The 24,197-nt window shown below is 37.0% G+C and overlaps 1 protein-coding gene across 2 annotated transcripts in view; it reads left to right on the top strand.

The window, feature by feature from the left end:
- Positions 1-229: 229 nt before the first annotated feature.
- adam12b (ADAM metallopeptidase domain 12b) overlaps positions 230-24,197 on the top strand; it is a 117,884-nt gene continuing 93,916 nt past the window's right edge. For both annotated transcript variants that reach the window (XM_028468579.1, XM_028468578.1), the window contains exons 1-2: positions 230-610; positions 22,273-22,397. In XM_028468579.1, the coding sequence (XP_028324380.1) occupies positions 520-610; positions 22,273-22,397 (216 nt within the window). In that variant the 5' untranslated portion in view covers positions 230-519. The remainder of the gene's footprint in view (positions 611-22,272; positions 22,398-24,197) is intronic.

Raw genomic sequence — 24,197 nt, 5'->3', positions numbered from 1 at the left:
CACTTCTGGCACTCAATGGTCCAAACACGATCCAGTGACGGGCTAAATTTGGTCCACGAGCTGCATGTTTGACAGTGACAGCAGCCCCTGATCTGGGTGGCTCTAGGACCCTGCAGGCTGAGAGGCGCACATGGCTCGAGGGTGTCTGCTCTGGTACGAGAGGGGATGGCAGCAGGTCCGCCTCTCCTCTCCATCCTCTCATTCAGCCTTTTTCTGTCGCTCTCCCACGTTCACTACCCGGGGTACAGCATCACCTCTCCGCACAAACACACACGATGGCGTATGAGTGTGTGTCACACATTTGTCCCTATCAGCGGTGTGTCTGGTGAAAAGTTTCTCACAGCTGTCGGACTCGGACGGAGTGAGCGCGTGCTGCTTCTGGCACGGGTCTGGAGGAAGAAGAAGACTATTTCTCTCTTTCTCTTCATTTTTCCTGCTTATATTTACACTTCCGTGTGGAGCTTTGACCCTGTGGTTCTACTGAAGAACCTTTTTGGTTCTGGGCTCTGAGTGGACACGATGGGAAGGTGTAGGAGGTGGAGGAACTTGGTCTTTGTGCTGCTTTGCTTCCTGAGCTCCGCAGACTTCATGATCTCCGACTTACAAGATGGTAAGTGTGTGTGTGTGTCCCCTTGGCGATATATCGCGATATTTCACAGTGAGATTATCGTTTCGATCAAAAAAAATATCCAAATCGATTTTTAAATATTTTTTTTTTTACCAAAATAACAATTTAATTGCGTTAGAGAACTTATGAAGAAGAATCACTTATCAGAACTTGTTGTAAAAGAAAAAGTTAAACGTTTTGGAAAAATGTAATTTGACAGTTTGGTAAATATACCGCTTGTTTTTAATATATGAATTAGAGATGTCCCGCTGCAACTTTTTCACTTCCAATATGATACCGATATTGCAGCCTTGCTTATCGGACGATACCGATACTGATCCGGTACGATATCAGCACGAATCATACATACTGTTATTACTTATTTTGTAATGTGGAATGTTAGAAAAGGCTTGATCAAGTGATGTTAATCAAACAGTCACCTATGGTTAAAAGTGCTGGAGCAGAACATTTGATCAGAAAGCTCATATCAGTGATTTTAGATGCAGTCCGATATTCGTTTCCTTACCAGACCGATATCAATATCGCATTGAGACACCTCTAATTTTAATTTCAAAGAAATGAAATAAATTGCATTTCATATCATTTTGTACTTGTGAAGATGAAATTTGTAATTATTGTTATCGTGGTAAACCGCAATGTATATCGTATTGTTTAATATGGGGATATATCATAGGCCTGGGCAATGTATCGAGATGCAAGATATATCGAGGTTTGTACTTTGGAAATACTGTATATATAATTTCAATATCACCTTTACCAATATATTTTTTTTATTTTATATCTTATTTTGTATAAAACACTTATTTCAGGAGCCACTGCATGAAAAGAACAATCCACTCACTCACACATGCTGTCCCTTATAGGAGAAAAAGCCAAGATTTATATTGTATATCGCTATTTTGAGGATAAATATCGAGGTATGAGTTTTGGTCCATATCGCCCAGCCTTAATATATCATATCGTGACATTTAAATCGTGAATGATATCGTATCGCCAGATTCATGGCACTGCACACCTTTAGTCATGGTCTGATCCAGATGTTAAACTAAACCACAGCCTGACCATCGTTATCTAAACATTGAATGCACGTATAATTTCATTCATCATTTATTGAGGTGGCTGTATGGGACTCTCTCTTTCACACACACACACGCACGCACGCACGCACACACACACACACACACACACAGGGATCAGGCGCGGAGGAAATAGTTTGTTGTTTTAAATCCATCTGTGTGTGCGCTGTGAGACAGAACAATAAAAGGAAGTCGGGCTTTTGTCACAATGAACAGCTGAGTTTAGCATCCAGAGGGAAGCAGCTTCTCCTTTGGTTCTAAACAAAAACATAAATAGGATGTTGTTATTCAGGTTTTCAAGATCCTGATTTTTATCTATAAATGAGATGAGGTGACGTGGATTTGCATCAGCATTTTGTGAGTGAAGATAAACATGCCTGCACTCAGAAACCCTTTAGTTTATAAACACACATATTTTATAATCACCATCGACTTTTCACACTGTTGCTGTGGTGATCCTCATTATTTACCTTGAATAACCAAAAACCGCTACGTGCGTATTTATTCTTTTCCAAGGCTGCCCCTGTGACTTCAAAACAATTGTATTTGTTTTGTTGTATAATTGGAAGAAGTCTCTTTTTACATGAAGAATACCATAAAAACTGTATCCTAAAATAGTAACCTAATTGTATTGTTTCCTATTGACATGGATTGTTGGAATTACTGGGCCAGTTATCATGTACAACAAAAGCTGGAACACTTTTATATAAGCGGTTAACTGCAAATCAATAATTCCCTTTTTGGGCAATTGAAGTTTACACTGCAAACCTGATGGTCACTTATTACACTCCAACGCGACCTACACAGTGGTATCACAGTCGAGCCTCGGTTCCCAAAGTAGGGTACGGGTACCCCCAGGGACACGCAAATTGTCATGGGGGTACATCAATGAAAATTAAGAACACTGTGACAACATTGGAAACTACAATATAAATAGAGCAGCTAATGCTATTGCAAGGCTAATGCTAATGCTGTTTCCAGTCATTAAGTGTAGGAGGAAAAAGAACCAAAAAACGTCTACAGTAGTAAGAAGACATGATAAACGTTTTTGAGCTAAGGCTAATGCTAGGTTAAAACTACTGCTAAGTGAATGGTAATGTTAGGCTAATGCTAGGCTAATCCTATTGTTAGGCTGATGCTAGGTTAAAGCTAATGCTAAGTCAATACTAATGCTAGGCTAATGCTAATGCTTGGTTATTGCTATTGTTCGGCTAATGCTAGGTTAATGCTATTGATAGGTTAATGGTAATGCTAGGTTAATGCTAATGCTAGTTCAATGTTAATGCTAGGCTAATGTTATTATTAGGCTAATGTTAATGCTAGCTAAGGCTAAGGCACGACGCGGGCCAGCACCTGCATCATCACTTGCATTTTCTTCAGGAAAAGCAAATATTCTAGTTATTATTATTATTATTAATATTATTATTATTATTATTCCTCAACACGATAAGTACAATTCAGGGACAAATTTGATTTTATGTGGGCTGGAGAAGAAGAATCCAAGCATTTTGTGAAATAATTAAGTGCATTTTTTAAATACTCTGCCCCAAATTATCCTTTATAGATATACATTTACTAACAGAATCAGTAAAGCTTGGAGGATAACTGTTTTCATCTAATATCAGTAAAATACCATGTTTCGAATTATATCGACCTGCATCTAAAATCTCTAATACAAAGCACTCAGATACATCATTTGTTTTTAATATTGTTATTTTTCAGGGTCTTTTAATTATTATTCATTTATTTCATTTTATTATAATGGAAAATGTTAATATTTTTAAGCCAATGTTCAAATGCATATAACCCATTGATTGATAAGAAATGGTCAGTTTTTCTCATACATGCTGTTGCTGACTATTGTTCTGTAATATCACTTGGTCAAGAAACATTCCACTCTATAAAATAATAAGTAATAAAAGTATGAATGATTTGTTCTGATTTTGTATCGGATTAATATCGGTATCGGCCAATACTCAAAGCTACAACGTCAGTTTTTCATTGGAAGTGAAATAGTTGTATCAGGAGGATACCCCTAGTTTTATATGTTAATTATAATTACTGTTTTTCCTGTGATGTCATGATGGTCCATGACATCATTTGTGCCAATGCATTGTTGTGGGCAGTATTGGATGCTAAGAAGGGCCAAAGTTGGGCCCTGAGTTTAGCACGTACACTCGACTAAAAACTCAGTATTATTTACAATGCGATGCAAAGCTATTTTGCTGCCAAATGAAAAGTTTATTGAGAAAAGAAAACACATTGGTCAAGGTGAAGCCATTCCTGCTGCATCCGTCTGCAGCTACAGGTGTAAAGTCACACAATCTTTTAATCTTCATTTTTCTTCAATGAATGTGTTGCTGAGCATGTCAAAGAAGTCAAATGTGTAAATGGTAAAAACTCCAGGCACACAGCTAATGTAAACAGTCTTTTCCAGCGGTTGGAAGACTCTGCCTTAAGCTTCATTAGCTCCCTCAGCTAGCAGCGAAAGCTCTATGACGTAGAGCCTTGTCTCTAATTCAGTCAGGATGGCCTTGAGGGTGTTCAAAGCTCTACATGTGCTACATCTACCATTATAGTAGATGCTGAAAACAAACTTAATGTGTGGCAGGAGAGAGAGAGAGAGAGAGAAAACAAATACTTTAGTTATGGTTATGGGAGAACAGCCCTGGTTTATTAGGTCCTTCAAAAACAAAGGTGTGCGATCATGAATGGTAAATAAATAGACTTCACTTTTGAAAGGTTTTTTTCTCCAACAAAATAGTCTCAAAGCACTTTACTTGTCTGGGTTTTTATCAAACTTGACATTCAGTTCCCTACAAAAACATCACCAACAAGTAAAACTACAAAAAGCCTTTATTTTAATCCATTGTCCATGCACTTTTATAAATAGACATTGTACTCAGATTAATTATTCACATTTCACCTACCCATTGCAAATCACCTGCAACACATGCCCAGAGTGGGGGAAATGCATGTTTTTTTATTGTCACAGGCTTGGTGCTCCAAAGACAAAGCCTGGGGCGCATCACATTTCTAATGAGTATGGCACAAATTATAGCAAAGCTTTCCTGAAAATTAGCCAGGCTGGTGTTGAAGCGGAGAAAATGCTGTTTCTGGAGGTGTTCACTTCGCACATCAGCTCAACTGGGGTTATTAAAGTGCTCACTCGCACAGTGAGCTCAGATATGAACGCAGGGGGGTAAAAATAGTTTTGACGAGTAGAGCGTTGAAATAGGTCAAACACTTTTAAATCTGTAGGATATTGACTTCAACCCTCTGAGTTTTCACTTGTCTGTTGTGTGTTTATTCAATAAAAAGCTGGTTGCATTGTTTTTTTTTTCAACCTCAATTGGAATCCAATGCCCAAGGGCTGCTCTCAATGACTGAGGCATTGGTTCTTCAGTATAAAATTGGCATGTGCATTTTAAGTTATTACGGGGGGGGGGGGAGTTGCTTCCCATAGGGTGAGGTTAGGGCTGGGCAATTTTGCCTAAAAAAAGTCTCCGATTTTTTAAAGAAAGATTTGAGTTTTGATTCGATTTTGGATTTTTTTTTTAATGCTTAATGCTGATATTGTCAAAAGTGCAACTTTATTGCTGTAATTGTCCTCAAGAGTTAAAATGCATAGAACAATCCCAAAATAAAAAGTAAATGAGGCTCTGTCATTCAACAATTTCAAGCTTTAACCCAGGTTTAAGCAAAAGTGCAACAGCAACTTCACAGTAGCTTACATTTTCTGATTAAGAAATCAGATAACTACATATTTTATAACATTACAATTAAAAAATAATAAACTCTTCTCTGAGCATCTCAGAATAGTGCAAATAAATGTATTTATTTATTTTTTTTATTTATTTTTTTTAAACTCAAATTTGCAAAATAAAAATTGTTTTTATCTACAAATTTGATTAATCGATTAAATCGATTTTTTTTGCCCAGCTCCAGGTGAGGTATTCCTATTCCTTAAGTAAGTCTTAAAGCATTAGCTCTATGGCTATAGAGATGTAGTCTCTGATCAGTGCCCAAACAAATCTAGTTGTCATGTGTTACTGTCATAGCTTGGAATTGGTGAAGTTTAAATTGTTAAAGTAAATTAATTTGTCTGGTTCATTTGAAAGCAAACAAGGAAAGTCTTTGAATCACAATAAGCATTTTCTTCCAGACTTGGGTGAGTCTTTAGCTTTTTGGGACCAAATAAAGCAGAGTTAGGCAACTTCTATCACAGCATGGGCCACAAAAATGTGTTTGTCTGATTGAAGGGCCACATTATCAACATTCATGTCAGAATTTAGAATAATGACCAATGAAAGAATAAATAGTGTGTTTTTCTGTCATTCTCTGTGTGTGTTTGTTGTTGTCTTGCTTGTTATGATTGCATTTTGTGCATTTCTGCTCTTTTGTGTATTTTTGTCCTGTAAAAATGTATGTTCTTTGGAGTCATGTTGTGTATTCATGTTGTCATTTAGTTGTTTGTTAGTACTGTGGATTTGCAGAGTCATTTTTGGTGTTTTTCTTGTCATTTTGTGTATTTTTGTTGCTGTTTTGTGTTATTTGGAGTCGTTTTGTTCATTTTTGTTCTAGTTTTGTGTTTTTTTGGAGTATTTTTTTTGTTTTTCTTGTCTTTTACTGTATTTTCCAGCAATATTGTATTTCTTTGTAGTTTTCAATGTATTCTTGCTTTTGTTTTGTGTATTTTTTGGTCATTACTTTGGGGGCCGTATAAAAGTAAACCAAGGGCCGCATGCGGCCCCCGGGCCACCAGTTGCCCATGTCTGACATAGACCTTTGCAGAATTTTTAAAGTCTACATTCAACAAATTGTTTTATCCTTTGTTGTATCGTGTTTTTGTAAGAAATTACTTTTAACTGTACATTTAGCATTCATCAAAAAGTGGTTTACTTAATAAAATAAATAATAATCTAGGTTGAAGGAGAAATCCCACATCAGCTTAACAAACTATTTATTCTATAATTCTTGAATTAGCCACCGCGATATTTTTTCGCACGATCGATTATTGATTTTTTTTTTTTTCTTCAAAACCTTTTCTGCTTTTTCACTAAAATATGCAGGTACGTCTTCACAGAAATTTTGTCACTGTTTGTTAAAGGAACCAATATATTGTTTACTGGAATATTGCACTATAATGGTGTCACTGGTAAGAAAGATTTCTTATTTTTTGTTTACAGAAAGCACTGTTGGTGATGCTTATTCGTTTACATTGGTATGTTGACACTTATTTACAGAAATGTTGCACTAAAATAGTGTCACTGTTCTTTGGACACTTTTTTAATTTATTGTCTTTCAGAGATATAAAATAAAAACTGTATTTTTTCACATCATTTTTTTTCTTCTTTTTTATGTAATAGATTATCATAGATTGATTTCTGACCAATATATCGATAATCTCAGTGTCGTCGTATCGTGAGATAATCGTTATCATGAGCTTTGTATCGTGTATCGTAACTTATCGTATCGTGAGGTATCCAGAGGTTCCCACCCCTAGTGCAGGTAAATAATAGTGGCTTTTTTCTAGTCAGTTTGTGTGATTTGTGTCTTTTTTGTCTCATGTTTCATGAAATCTTTAGAAATTGTGTTTCCTCAACAGCTGAAAGAAGACCAATGATGTTAAAAGCACCTTTACTGGTTTTCTGAGTGGTAAATAACAGACTCCTCCTGTATATATATAAAAAAACTAAATAAAAAGATTCATTTTTAATCAAAGTTGGTTTAATACAAAATTTCAAAGCGGTCAATCAGAAAATCTATGAAATCAAAGTCAGGTGATTGGTTCTCGCTCCAGCCGTCCACTCATTAGCCTTTAAAAAACTTGTTTACATTTATGAGCGGCCTGTCGGGCACACTTGAGAAACCACTTGTGTGTTGTTATTTGAAGCGTGAGCGCCTTGTAGAGCTCCAGTGCTTTCTGAACTCCTTCAGCAGAAATAAAAGTAGTCCCATGAGGTCCAGAATCAAACAGAACGATTTATCAAAGACTTGTAAACACAGCATGTCTATGGTTCCCCGTCCCTGTCTGACTCTTTGTTTCTCTTCTGCATATCGGCTCCTGACTTTTCTTTTCTTTTTTTTTGTCTTTTTTTGCTCTGATTGGAGAAAACCAAAATGCATGATTACAGCTAAAAACCAAATGACCTGGATTAGATTTGAGGATATCACAGATTCACATCATCAGGTTAGACTTTAGCTTCAGACAGAATTAATTAGAGAGATTAAAAGGTCTGTGATGTTTAAACAAGGCAACTGCGATGGGAAAAAATACCTCCACAGAATATTCACATCCATTCCACACACATTGTTTCTGGTCTCTGAGGATCCTGACCAACCTTTCAGCGTAGTTTCCTGCAATGTAACTCAAACCCATCCTGTGTGTTTTAGTGTATGGTTGCCATTCTGGTTAAAATACAGTATATTTTTTGTCCTGCTTAACCCATTAAGGGTATCATTTCACCCAGTTAGTTTTAAAAATCCTTGGAGTTGCTGTGACTTGACATTTCAAGGACATGCTGGCATTGATTTATTTAACCATGAAGGAAGGACGGGCCCTACTTTAAAATTCTCTCCCCATTTTCAATTCATTACGGCATTGGTGGGATTTAACCTCTTGCTTTGTGTAACATGTAACATTCAATGGTGTAAAGAGTACTGATATATCCTACTCATGAAGAAGTACTGTTACTCGATTGAAATTGCACTCAAGTACGGTATTTTGCGATGTGTAGGACACTATTTTTTTCCTTTAACGTTGTGGGTTAGGCCTATTGTGACGGTGCGCTTTATGTGTGGATACTCACAACTTTAATAACAGGACGGAGGCGTCATGGTCCGGGAGCAAGTGACAGCAGAAGTAATACATCTGCTGAATATTTGTTTTCATTTATATATTCGTTTATATATAAAATAAGATTTCTGATTGTTTAAACAAAAATAAAATACCGGTAATAAATGGAAGTTTGGAGAGGGGTGCCGGCTCGTATGCATTTACAGTGGGAAAAGCTTATAAACAGTACATTGAGGTTTAAAAGGTAAAATATCTCTGCCGGCTGAGTGCTGATGTATCTGAGACACACACACACACACACACACACACACACACACACACACACACACACACACACACACACACACACACACACACACACACACACACAAGGAGAGAATAAAAGCATGCTGAAACACTCCAGATAAAGTAAAAGTTAGCCAAATGACCATGTTACGTTTGTTCAGAAGCGTTCGTGCGTACGGATAGAATGTTGGTTAGGGTTGGGCACCAACCAAATAGGAACCGGTTCCGTACTTCCGGTTCCAGAACCGTTACAAAGATGTTTGCATTTTGATTATTTTTTTCGATTCCTAAATGCCCGCACTAGTTGTTTCCGCGGCTTGCTCTGTTTTTTTACGCAGGGTTTGTATAAGATGCGTTCAGAACGTGACTGCAGTGTGTGTGCGTGTGTGTGTCGCGCAAGCGCAGAATGACCCACATAACTGTAAAGAGGTCTATTTTCTTTTTAAAGTGGGGTTTTTTTGTGGCTTTAGACTCCAATTGCATATTTGTATATAATATGTTCCCTACAATATGAATAGGTTCACAATATAACTATTTTTTATAGTTTCTGTTTCCACTGTATCCAGAATAATAATAATCTTTCTCAACAAGAACTGTTGATTGATTTGTCACATGACTGCTCCAGGGTTTGAGTTGGTTTTTAGTTTCACATCTACCTGTAGCTCTTAGTTTCTTAGACTGCTGCCAACTTGTTTGTAGTTTTATTTCAGCAAGTTTCACTTTTACAGTTACAGCTGGAATCCTTTGTAATTGAATACCCTAGTTACAGTACAGCAACCAAATTAAACTGTATCAACTAAGTGAATTATTGAAAATGGCCTGTGTAAAGGCTTTTTCAAACTAAAAAATGATCTTGTGAAATCTGTGACCTGTTGACCTGCACAACTCAAAGAATCGGAATCGAGAATCGTTTAGAACAAGAATCGAAATTGGCATCAGAATCGTTAAAATCCAAATGATGCCCAACCCTAATGTTGGTATATTGATACGGCAACAGCACGGACAGCCACTGCCTAGTTTATATATAGTGTGTATATTGTATATACAGGCAAGGGAAAAGTATGTTTTATTTGCAACTATGAATAATCTGGTGACAGCTCAACAAGGCATCAGTCCACCACACAGAGGGCCAGGACAGGCAGCTGTCACACCTGCCACATCTTGCATCAGCAATGAGAATACTATAAAAAGCCATGGAACCAGATGCAACATATACCTTTACACAGTGATCCACCGTGTCACTTTTTCCAAGCACTTTGAATGTTATTTGTTTCTCCTGTTGTGAGGAGAAAAATATAGTTTTCTTTATAGCTGAGCAAAGAGATGGAGAATGGAGTGTTAAATCGATGTAGCATCTGAGAGAAACATGAAGTCTCCTGTTACAGCTTTTCTCGGAGCATCAGGTTGTTGATATTTATGGGAGAAAGAAAAATGAAGACAAATGGCTATGCAAACATATCATTTTCAGTTTGTCCTTTCATAATAAGCAAGTTGCTGGAGATGAAGCAGAAGAAGAAAGGAATAAATTTAGTGCACATGAAGAAACTGATGATGATTATGATGATGACGATAAAGTCTTGAGAAAGGCAGTTTTGTTTTTTTCCCCCCCAAGGGGATCACATTTTTCAAGAAATATTAGGTTTCACTGGGCTGTGGGTAAAAACAAAACAATAAGAGTGAAATGATGCCAGGACATCATTCGTATTTAAGCCTCACACAGTTGCCCAGCAGGCAGCACCACCTGGTCGTTCTATATCAATAATTCTACTGCACAAAGGGTCACCAATCCTCAGTGTCAGTGGATTTTTATTGAGACGTTGACAACTGGGTCCAGCCTTAGTCTCTAGCAGTCAGCCTCAAATTCATACTGCCTTTGATGGAAGGAATGGGAGATCTTCCGAGAGAATATTTCTACAACGTAAATACATTTTGATTTGAGAGACCTGCAAGGTCGAGGTTGGTTTTGCTTTGCCTGGAGCAGTAAGGGCCGCCTGATCCCTTGAATTTGGCAGAGTTCTAACCCTGGACTCTCCTTGCTTAAATTGCATTAATGATTTTTGGGTGTTTTTGATATTTTGATATTTTAAGACTATAGTTGCCTGCTCTCAAACTTCAAATAGATACATTTGGTCTCAGATTTTCTGCTTCAAAAGGTCGACCGATATATTGGTTGGCCGACATATCGGGCCGATATATGGACTTTTTTTCCAAGATCGGCCGTCGCTGATTTTTAAATTTTTTTTAAAAAAAATTAATTTAGCACTTTAGAGCAGCCATTAAAGGAATAAAGAAAGAACATAAAAAACATCCATTTGGGTGTATGAATATACAACAGCAACAAAAAAAAAAGTAATAATAATAATACCATGTGCATGGGAGAGGTAGGACAAATAAAAAGCTGATATAAAAGGATAAGGATATAATATAATAGTGCCTGATCAAATATCCATATCCCATTATATCCTTAATAGGATAAGGATATTTGATCAGGCACCATGTGGGCAGCTGCAGCCACCACTTGACTGAAGGAAGGACCCTGCATTTATATCATATGAGTGTTAAAAAAACACGTCGGCCTCAAATATCGGCCTCCAAAATCGGCTTTAGATATCAGCCATCGGCTGAATTAAAAATAAAAAAAAATCGGTATCTGCATCGGCCTTTGAAAATCCCATATCGGTCGACCTCTAAAAATGTCCCAAATTCTGTTTCTAGGTGTACCCGTTTCTACTTCTGTGACACATCACTTTACACTTCAGTTTTATTTCACTATCTTTCCATATTTAAATGATTTTACTAGCTATTTAACTCATCATACAAAATATGCTAAGTAATAGGGTTAATAGAGTCAACAATTTTACATTTTACATGCTTCAGATGATTTTCCAAAACAGCCATAATCATCTGAACCATTTGTTCATCACAACAAATTAAAAGCACACTTCACTTCAGATGACACTGCATGCAATTTCAATCACAGGATAATACAATAAATAGCCAAATCGTTACACGTATATTTTTAAAGGGTTTATGGGCAGAATATGGTTTGTCACATTTTCTAGACACTCAATCACAATGTGTGGGAATGCACCTATCACAGTTAGCAATTCATGATTCACACCTTGCACAGCTTTTTTTAATTTACTACATATCGTCCGCCATTAGGCGTTAACTTTGTCAAGTTTATGAGCTTCAGCATCTAAAAAGTCACAAGTGAAGAATTAGGACAAACGGGTCTAAAACTAGACAAATACCTCGGTTTACCTGCGAGACAAGCAGCCATTGTTAATACGATTTAAATGAAAAATATTTACCGTTTTAAATGTACAGTGCAGAAAACGCACAGCTCAAAGTGAGGATGAATCCAAATATTTGAAACATGGGAAATAACACATCTTCTGTCAGTGCTGTTGTGAATTGAGCTCTAGAGTCTGAGTGTTTCCCCCATTTCCAGAAAAACAAATTTATATTTTGAGCCCTTTGGCTCAGTTCCAGTCACATGGAGACTGCATGTCTTATCAGGTTTGTTTGCCCGTGTTTGATCAAAGCGTGTTCACATTTTGTGATATGTGCTCTATTCTGCAGCTATGGGTCATTTTAAATTGAAAACTAAAAACAGTTGGTAGCCACTGTTTGTGCAGCTTATATAAGAGTAAAATGAGAAGTAACACTGTACCGTTCTCATTCCAGGCTCAATCTAAAAAATAATATTTGAAGTTGTAAACGTTTTTTTTTTTTTTTTTTTCAGTTGTTAGATGCAGCTAAAAACCTTTTGGACTCATGGACATTTTGATGGTTATCCAAGTTTTTCCTTAAAAAAGGTAAAGTCGTCCCCTTTTTAAAAGTTAATAAAACAAATATGGTGCAAAATAATGCGTTTTGTTATGCATAGATCTTCTAATAAGGACATTTCCAAGGTTTTAGGCCACATTTGTGAAAAGAGTGGAGGATCCCTTTAAAAATCGTGTACCAACTTTTCTGCGAATAATTATTGGTAGAGTTGACTTTTGGAATTAGTTTCCACAAATCCCTAAATCTTGCTAACTCTGGGTATAATGACCTAATCTTGGCTTCCCTATTGTTGCTCCCACAGGATGGGAATGGGGCACAGGAGGGAGTCATGTTGACCCACTTTGGGAAGTCTTATGTTACTGTTATTCCTTCGAAAGCCAGTGATTGCAAAAGCAGCTCAATGATGAGGTAACCTTTTTGGAACGGCTCTGTCAGCTTTCACATGCAGGATTAACACCTTTTCAACTTGAGCAATGAATACTCCAGGGTATCCTCACTGGTGGAAGGTGAGGCTAAACCCCTGTCTAAGGTCTTTCTCTTTTTCTCTCTTTCTCTAAATAAGAAGCTCAAAATATTTGGCCTGTGCGTGAAATGATAAACACTTTTGTCTTTTTCAACGGATCAGCCGGTGAAGGATAGACTGGGGGAATATTCAATAACCTGTTTATTGCCGCTTTCAGGGCTAATGAAAGACTTAAATTGACCTCAATGTAATTCACAGCTTGGATAGGAGCATTTATCCACAGGTGCATCATTCATCAATCGGCGCTGGTTGACAAGTTCGAAACTTACTAAAAACTTGGCAAATTGTTCTTTTTGCAACTATTGTATAGCCTATTTTTTTACTATATTGTATGTATACATATTGTATGTAGGTATTTATATTTGTAAATGGGATAGACATTGTATAATTACTTAGGAAATTAATCCTGATGATTTTCCATGCAGATACACATTTTATCATATGAAGCGTCTGAAGCGTTTCAGCCATAAAATTGTCAAATTATCAGAATTGCTTGGTATTTTTTTTTTTTTTTAGAAATGTAGTTAATTGTGTTAAATGTGTATAGATATTGTCTTGAATCAATTGAAGGCCCCTGAATCGATCCAAGTCGACTCGTGGCAGACTTAGTGATATTGGCAAATATCTGTTGTCAAAAGAATCGATGTGAAATTATATCGTAATGAAACTGTTGGTTTACACCCCAAGTGATGAATTAATATATCTTCTGTCTTCTCCAATTAACCAAACATGTGTTTGAACTGTGAAAAGAAATCAAGGCACCTGATAAAAAAACAGTGACGCAACCACTGGTTGAATATGCAACTGTTCCAAAGAAACGTGTCGGGTGCCATACCTGTTAATCAAACCAGTACCCACGGCCTTATTGCTGTGAGGCAAGACTTAGTACATACCACTATCACTGTGCCATGTAAATGTGACGGTTGTATTTTCTATCAAATTCAGAATTTGTCAGGGACGCTGTTTCATAAATACTAAAATAGACATTAAAGGACATTTTCTGAAACACAGAAACAGTCTTTCATCATTGAACATTAACATTGCAGCTCACGTCATGAATGTCTCAATAGAGATGCAATTTCCATCTTACTGCTGGACAAAGCAAAGCAGTAATAACAGAAGGATAGTTTATCAAGTTCTAGGTGACGATTAAACACAGCAATGACAAATACATCAGTGAAATGACCAACCAAGCAGAAAATAATACCTGCACAATGTTCTCTGTGTGTGTCTTTTCTGTTAAAAGGTTTTGCTTTGATGTTGCATATTCCATCAAGCCTTAATTCATCTCTAGCAAAGATTTCAGGATGCTCCATTTCCCTCTTCTAAACAATGCCATTACTGCCTTTCAGTCTTTATTAGTTGAGAAGCAAGATATTGAAGAACTGTGTCAGCAGCAGGGCTTTATTCATGTTTTTTTTTCTTTAAAAAAAAAAAGATCCATGAGAATCCTTTTAACTAGCAGGACTGTAAAATTTGCTCTTTGATGTGCTGAAGAGAGACGTGTTTGTTATGAAAGGAACCTGAAGCCTCGTACTGTGTTCCATACTGTGACAAGACTTGCTGTAATAACATGTAATATAATCTTAGAAGACGCTACTAAAGATTAGCAATATGTCTTACTACGGTACTTCTCTCGCTCACAGCTAATTAAATGAATAGCAGAGTAACTTCACAGGTTTCACATATTGATTTTATAGGAGTATATGCAGTTGTTACCTCAAGGAACAGCTCCATTTAAATAGCAAGGAACGCTGTTTCAAAGCAACCTCATTCACCATTCTCTTTGTCAGGGACTAGGTGGGTGGGGCAACATTTGCCAGATTTAGGTCAGGGCCAATTTTCCTATAGAACCTGTAATTGGGTAGATACTGAAAAACCAACCCAAGTAGAGACAGAATCGAATATGGTAGAAGCAATTCAACTGCTTTCTTCCCTGGAAGATTTTCTATGAACGGACTTTACAAAAAGCTACTCACATTGATATTAACACCTGTCATGACTCACACTCGGCTTAATATTCTGCCATTTTATGATCAATGTGAATGATCAATACCGCAGGCACTCCCAGAAATGGGTCTGGATTAGTTCCAGATTTTTATTGAATGCAGTGACAAAGGGATGAACTCACTTCCAATGTGTGTTGTTCGTCAGCTCTCTGGCAAAGAACAATTTTCTTTGTAGTTTTGTTTTGTGTCATCATTGCCTCTATAGATGAAGAAGAAAAAAGAAAATTGAGGTTTCTCAGTAAGGCTATTCTGCTCATTAATCACACTTTTAGAGCATTAACAGAGGGAGCTTCAGAAGAGCATTTTTTTGCTGCATCGGGTAGTGTCAAATATTGATGTGTAATATTATTTCACTCTCTTTAAACAATGTTTTGAATGTCAAAAGTTGCTTTAGGGTCAACATTTACAAGCCCCAATATGCCTCAGCTCTTCCTAGTAATCCGTGAACACTATTTTTACAAAATTAATACACGTCCTTCATCCGTGAGTTGTGACCTTGCTTACAGTGTTTATAATCTTATTCGGCTTAAGAGAGAGAGAGAGATGCAGGGAAGAAGCAGCGGTGTAACATTTTTCTCTAGGCCTGAAGGGTATCCAATCTATAAACCCCTAAACATACTGTAACTATGTGCTGTTTATATTTTCATCATCAGAATTATGAATAGTGTATTTTCTTGGTTCAACTGGTGCATTACTAAATGTGTAATGGGGTTTAGATGAAAAAGCTGGAGCTCACTTTATTAGTTTCTGTTTTTATCTGTGCTTTCCCTTTTATCAGAGGTGGCCACAGATTATCAGCTTTCAAGTTTATCCTCGAGGAAGCACAGAAGTGTTTGAGGAAATAATGTTTGTTTGAGCTCATCAAACCAGTTACTTTTTTTGGAGCGACATTGAAAATAAAGAGAAACAGCTTCTTAGCTTTAAGTTTTTTTTTTTTTTTTGATGAATGACTCTCAGCTGATCCTCTCTTTGTGGATAATATTGGAGTACAACTGTGTTTGGCTGAGTAATGATGACACTCTCACAAAAACATGAGGGATTAACCCAGTTTTACTTAAAATGTTCCCAAAGAGGATCAAGCCTAAAAGAGTGATGATGACTGTCACATTTTTACACAGTTTGGAATTGAATGCTTCTTTTTTTTTTGACAACTGAAGCTATGACAGATAATACTTATTGACGTGGGTTGTACAAAGTCAACATGAAAAGCACACACTGAAGATCCAGTAATATTAAAAAAGTCAGTGTTCTTGGAAACCAAGAATTCCATTCATTAAAGGTGCAGTCTGCAACTCTGATAAAAGTAACTTTTTGTCATATTTGCTAAAGTTGTCACTATGTAAGGACAGCTTTACAAAACAGGCTCATTGAGTCCCTCCTGCCGCAGCCTTTGGCGGATTGTCAGAAAGCACCGTGACCGAGCAAAAAGAACCAATCAGAGCCAGGATTGTGTTTGATGGACTGTTTGACAGCTGTTGCTCACAGGCCCCGCCCCTTGCCCGGGCAGGAGCGCCGTCTTTTTTTTTACAGTGTATGGTCTGAAGGAGTAGAAGATGGAATTGGTGACTTTTCTGCTTGAAAGGTAATTACTGCTGCTTGATTTACATTATGTTTGATTTGTAATTGTTACTCTAGAACTCTGTAGCGCATGTGTTGTTTGTGTGTGCGCAGAAGCCTCCGTGTTTTTTTTTTTTCTTTTTTTTTACGGTCAGAAGCGTTTCTTTCCAACTAATGGTAAAATCAGTAAATAGGCTTTATTTATCAATTGTATTTCTCACCTTTTATGCTATTCCAAAGTGCTTTACAATATCTGCCACATTAGCAGCCAGACACACTCAGATGCTAATACAAATATTGAATTGAGGGCATCTGAATTTGTTTTGTCTTGCTGAATGATACTTAGACACTCACACAGGATTATACTGTAAGGGTTCCCAGTTTTTTGTGATCAAGGAAAACAGATGGAAATCATACTAATATCTTTTTTTAAACTGAAATAGTTTTGACACATATACCCTCACCTCCATGTTTTGGGAGAATATCATGTATTTTCATGATAATTTCCCTTTTAAAGATTGTGTTTGGAAGACTTGCAAGATTTGTGGCACTTTGTGCAAAATGTTGCAACTTAAGAGACACCAAATAATACAATGAGGCGTCACATTTTGATGATCCGTGTAGGGGACTCCAAGTCCCATAATGCAATGTGCAAAACTTCTCTAACAATGTCAATGAGTGTTTACAGTTGAGATAAAAACAAAACTTCAAGCAGCAATTTGAGTCTTTTACATCTTTTCTATTGAGCAAAGGATCTTCAATGTAATGATCTATAAGGCTTACACTACGGATTTGTCTGATTAAAACATTTGCTTCTCAAACATGTTGAATTATGACCTATTGGGCAAGGATTTGGGGACATTTAGTCAGTAATTACATCAAATAGTTTTATTGGGAAGCCAATAAAACACAAATAATATGGAAACGGGTACTCTGAAATGGACAATAATGAAATTAGTATAATCGAAGGCACTTGGTTATTTCTCATGTATGATACATGTCAAACATGGAGGAAACCATAGTACCCGTTGAAGAACCCAGGTTGTACAACTCAACTAGACGAACCTTCACTAGTGGAGTGTAAACTTTGTTTTGTTCAGTTATGAAGCACTTTGGGTAACTAAAACCGTGCAAAATCAAAGCTTTTAGCTTTTATGAATCACATTCCTTCTCTTTATTTTCAAAAAAGTCCCTCTGGACCCTGTGCGGCACACTTGTCCTTGACTTGACAACACATCAGGTTTAAACGATAAATATGTGGCGGTGAGGGAGCATTGCTAAATTCAATGACATCTTTTGAAAATAATGTGTTAGACCAGAAAAAACACAACATAAATCATCCAATATTGGGCAGTATCTGGCAGACATTAAAAATACTTCATTCTTATCCTTCAGATGAGCCTTAAGGTCATTGTCTTTATTCATACACCCACTTGTACTCTTCATCTCTCCCTCTTTCACGACAAACGCAAAAATAAATGAATGAATAAAGTAAAGTTGTGGGTTCTCAGAAGAACTATAAACACTTTTGTACTTAGTTCTGGACTGGAGGAGAACCAAGAGGCCAGTCATTCCTGTCTCCATCCAGGGGGTCAGTGTGGACATTGTGGAGGAGTACAAATACCTGGGAGTAGTGATTGACAATAAACTGGACTGGGGGAGGAACACTGACTCCCTCTACAGGAAGGGCCAAAGGCGGCTGAGGTCCTTCAGCATCTGCAGAAAAATGCTGAGGATGTTTTATGAGTCTGTGGTGGCGAGTGCGATCCTCTACGCTGTTGTTTGCTGGGGCAGCAGACTGAGGGTCGCAGATGCCAACAGGCTCAACAGACAGGGCCAGTGGCGTTGTGGGGATTAAACTGGACTCTCTGACAGTGGTGACAGAGAGGACAACCCTGTCCAAAGTGAAGGCCATCTTGGTCAATGAGTCCCACCTACTCTATGATGTGCTCGTCAGTCACAGAAGCACCTTCAGCACGAGGCTGATCCCACCACGGTGCTCCACAGAACGCCACAGAAAATCATTCCTGTCTGTGACGATCAACCTCACAGCTTGATTGTTGTAAATATCTCTATCATATTTGTATATAATTTGTATATTTGTATTATTATTAGTATTATCTATCTTAGTTTATTTTTACTACTGTAATGTGTGTGTATCTGATCCTTATTTTTAACAATCTACTTTTTAATTATACACTTATTTAACGTTTTTTTTTTTTCGTCTTTGTTAAACGTTTTATTCTTTTATTTGTGTTTTTTTTTTTCTCTTAAGTGGCTGTATTAATGTAGCAATTTCCCCCCTGGGATTAATAAAGGAATTCTGATTCTGATTCTGAATACAATGCCTTTGGACAAAGTGTTTTGTTCCGTCTTGATTCTGGCTTCTGTTCTGCTCTGTGAATAGTTTTTGTTTAACAAAAACAAACTCATTTTGACACATCTAAAATGATTTGTAAAGAACCCTATAGTGAAAATGTTGCAGTTTTTTATTAACTAGACGTTTGCTTGGCATTTTATTTAATGGTCTTTTTACCACAGAACTGTGGTCTCAGTCATGCTGCTTTGTCTGTCCATGATTGTTTTTTTGTCTGCTGCTAAAACTTACAAATTGCCACCAGCACAGTTCTAAATGTCCTATTAAACGTAGGAGTTGTCCTTGTTATCTTGTTATGTTCGGTGGATAAATGGAGAGTTCAGTCCACACTGAGGCTACGACGTAACGAATCCCCAAAAGGGGCTCTAGAAGTCGGAGCTATTTGTTTTCGTCAAGAAGCTTTAAACATGATACAGAAATCAATTCAAATGTACACACATTCTCACACATTTGAATACAAAAATAAGACATACCAGTTATCAAATATATTGTTTTTTGTCCATCTGGAAAGACATATGCTTTATTGTGTCTGGAAGCAGTATTGACCACGCCTAGCTACTACAGTAAACAACGACGACTGTCTTTCGTTATTCAACATAAGAGCTTGGAAACTCAAACAACCCCCACCTCTTTGCCCCTGCTCTATCTCTGGGTTTCTAGCATTCATTGTGGTTCTCAGGGAAACACGCAGGGCCTTCTACAGTGCAGACATGCTCAGGAAGGCTGCGGGAGCATTAGGGACAGACAGTCTGAGGCAGCAGTGGATGGAGAGCTGGGATGGGAAACACACAAGGGGAATCTCACATTCAACTCCAAGCACTAATGTGGTTTTCTATGCCTCATCTTATCCATATATGTATGCATCATTCTGTTTATTGCTCATTTTAATTGGGCAAAAATCTATCATAAACTCTTTAAAAAGGTTGAAATCAGCGCTCAGAATTTTCTATATCAGACCTAAACAGAAAGAGAGAAAATTAGATACAAAGAAAATGTAAAGATACAGAACGACAATTTTTCTTTCCCTGTTGTTTTTTTATTTCCTCCCCCTTGAAAAAATTCCAAATAACTCATATAGATTCTGAGAACATCCATTATTGATGTTCAGTCTGTGGCTATAGTCTTGTTGCTATGGCTCTTCAGGGAAAAGCACATACACTCCCTGAAAAAGGCAGTGGGTTATAACATTGTCTCGCTACCATTGTCAATAATCTTTAATGGAGCTGAGTGTTGCCTTCGGAGCGTATCAGTTTTCCTATATTATTGATGTTTTTCTGGATATGCTATAACTAGCGTCCATTCAACAAATGAATGAGAGGACATTTATCAGTGGATCGTTTTGATATCTTCAGATTACAAGATATCTGTGGGGAAAAGAAAACCTCACCCGTCTTCTTCCTATCATGCACCATGATGGCAATTCGTGTTTCTCAATTTAGGGGTGTAAACAAAAATGTGATTCACCGTGTTTGCTTTTCCCTTGACTCCATTGATAAGTTGATGAAATACACCCTGTAAATGTACTATCTTGTTTCCGAGGCTTTCACATAACAGACAAACAAGTGAAACATTGAAATTAATATTTTAAGTGACAACAAAATTGTTAAGAAATTGTCTATTGTAGTCTAATGTGTGTTAATGAATCAGTGTTTATATATCAGGGGAAGGAATTAATTCAGTAATACGCTTAAAATATGTTTCCAATCTGAGAGAAGCTCACTTAATTAAGTGGGAAGTCTGTTTTGCTTATAATATAGGCAAGCTAAAAGTGTCCCTTTAGAAAGATGGCAAATTGCTCAATTTTGCTATTGTTGATACTAGGGGTGATACGATTTGTATCCCGATATATAGGTCACGATATGATATATCCTGATAATAAGGTATAAGGCGATTATTGCAGTTTTATATAAATATATATATTTATATATATATATATATATATGACTTAAGAAACAACTAATCATAAGAACATTATGTATGAAATATATTTTATTGGCATATCTTACACTCAAAACATTGGCTTTAACATGCCATGTGCCAACAACTTAAAATAAAAAAATAACATACAATCTGCCTGTGGCTTTAAAACCAACTTTGACTTTAGTGTAACATGGCTTTAGTGCAACTTAACTGAGGTATATTCCAAGAGCAACAAGTAAATGCAGGACATTAGTACTTTCTTTTTAGATTTTATTGAAAAAACACAAGCTAGTCAACATGTCCAGGTTTCAGCGCACTAATTTTTGTGCAGTTACAATGTCTCCTGCAGTGGAAAAGATTTTCCTGGTTAAATAAAGGTAAAAAATAATTAAAATTAAAATTAAAAATATGCATATTATTTTTATTTTTATTATTTTTTTTAAATAAAAATAAAAATCAATATGGATGCATGGAGAATTGATCCGAGAATTGCATGACGTAATATCGTGATATATCGGCGAATCGATTTTTTTCAACACCCTTAGTTGATACCGTCTTTTCATTTTGGATAAATTTGAGTGCAAGACTTGGGAAGGGTACAATGAAATTTGAAATCTCCTACATTTGATACTCTCTATTTGTTTAGCACGGACTCAGCACATACAATAGGGTTGTGCTGAAGACCACATTATCCGAGACCAAGAAAAAATAGCCCGGGACCAGAATGCACTGAGACCAAGACATGACCAAGACTTGTGAGAGTCGAGACCGAGTCAAGACCAAGACCGAGACAACCCGAGACCAAGACAAGACCATCAAAATCTATTTCAAAAACCATGACAAGTTTGAGCAGTTAAATAACTTTCTCCCTTTAGTTTCTTTAAAATACAGTTGACAGACAAAAAAAGGGTAATGCATGAATCAAAGATATTTATCATCTTACCAAGTTCTTCTCCTCATTATCACATTAGTAAAGTTGAAGAATAGCAGAAATCAGTGCTGGTCCTGACCGGTCTTGACAAAAAATTCCCGAGTTCGGGCAGTCCGAGACAAGACCGAGTAAAGATGCTTTCAAATCCGAGACAAAACCAAAACCTTTCAAATATGGTCTCGAGAGTGTGTCTTTAAACATTGCATCAATGGGTGATAAGATGCTTAGTCCATAAACAAAATGATGAGTTAATAAGTTGACGTGGGAAGAAGCATACATTTCTGTATAAAATGAGTCATGAGACCTTCAACGAGAAACATTTATGACATTGAAAACAATCTAAAGTTTCTGTATACTGTTCTGATGTCCTTACAGGAACTTTACCAGACCGAGCTGAAGATCGCAGGGTATCTCCCATGTCTGAACTACATGAGACCACCATTCCACTGGTGCTGAAGGGCAAGGAACGCAGACCTCTGAGCTCACATCTCACAGACAGGGTAAATACACTAAGGACTATTTAGCAGCTTTAGGCTACTGCTGACAACCATGTGACATTTCCGAGGGCATGTGATTGTGTATTTCTTGCCTCTTCTGCTGCATCAGTGTTTAGTCGACTTCAATCCAATGTGTCTTTTTAATCAGCATTTTACAGGGTCAATTTCTTTATTGAGTTTTTCTCTTCTTATGCGCTCTCTCCCTTGTTTATGAATGTGCTCTTGTCCTCTTGGTAAAGCATACTATCTCCTTTTTTTTTTGGTATTTAGCCTTTGAACAGTTTTACTTGTCAGAAAAAACCTGACTCTTTGAGGACATGTGGCAGCTTGAAGCCATGTCGTAGCATTTTGCAAACCTTGTAGTTTCCTACTTTTAATATTTAATGTAGATTGCACACATACAGTAAAATAATTAGCTTTAAGAATGTTTCTGGTTCGTGTTTACTGTACACAGGCAGTGAGAACCAGCTTGTCCCACTTACAGCTGGATTTATTTTGAATTTTTTCAAAAAAATTGGCATCCCCCTCCACCACAACTTGGGAAAAATTCATCCAGAGGAGGGAAATGCGTAGGTGTTGATAGCTCTCACAGTGGTCCAGGAAGTCACCATCTAAAAAATCTGCTAAATCCCCCCCCCCAAACCTCCCAATCCCTCTACTTCCATTTCAAAGTCAAGTCATTCATTTGAAGAAGTCTCTCAACATGGCAAACATGTCACACCAATGTGGGCAATGAAAATGTTGGCTTTATAAACATAATCATGCACTTTTCATCCTCTCTAGAAATAGTCACCCATCTGCTGATGCAGCTAAGAGTTGGCATTTTGTGGAAAAGAAAGCACCAATTTGACTGGAGGCTATCTACAAACTGTCCCTCTCCAAATTAAAGTGACCATAAGGCCAGCTGTTGACTTTCTTATCAGAGACTACAATAAGACTCCAAAAACTCCTTGAATAACACACTTATATAGCTGCTCTGTGTTCTGAGAGAAGGTCATCAAGAAGTCATAGAATAGAGAATAGCACAGTCATTACTCGCAATCTGTGCTGGACACACAATGTGACAGGGACTCTCCACACATAAACAAACATGCCTTAGGGCATCAGCCAGCAGTCCCAGGAAATGTCATCATAAAAGATCAACTACTACATTGGAAATAACAACCCAACCATGTCAGTATCACACTGAGCATATGCCTGGTGCTCATGAAACCTCCTGGATTGTTGTTGTTGTTTTTTTTTGTTATTGTGAGAATAATTTTGAAACACTTTATTCTTGTCCTCAAATAATACTGTGATAAATCATTCTCTAAAAAGCACAGATCATGCTTTGCTCTGTTCATAATAAGTTTCTTTGATGAAGATCAAAACACTATTTATCCTGCATTTTTGTAGGCTTCTAAAGAAATAGTCTCCAACATCCATGTTTGGGGGGATTTCTGTATTTGACAGATTTCTAAGGAAGGCTAACAAGAATAACTAAACCTCAAAACTACTTTTTCCAAATGTATTTGGTATGAAGTAATGTTTTAGATTCTTACAACTCTTTCTTTGGCATATTTTGCTGTAAAAATGTAAGAGTGACTGTTCTCTATGGGTTAAAACTCTACTATTGCAATTTAATTTTGCTATTGGCTAAGAATTGTGGTTTGTGACATTTTGGTGGCTTCTTAGATCATTGTTAGCCCCGCCCCTTTTTATAAAAACTAGCAACTGTCGACTGCAATCTGACAAATAGGCTGAATTGATAGAATTGTGAATAGAGATGTATATTGAGTATTGAGTAGCTAGTTAGCATAGCAT

This window comes from Gouania willdenowi, chromosome 15, assembly GCF_900634775.1.
Source record: "Gouania willdenowi chromosome 15, fGouWil2.1, whole genome shotgun sequence".
Classification (NCBI taxonomy): Eukaryota; Metazoa; Chordata; class Actinopteri; order Blenniiformes; family Gobiesocidae; genus Gouania; species Gouania willdenowi.
Note: the sequence above shows the minus strand (reverse complement) of the source record. Positions and strands in the feature narration are given on the sequence as shown.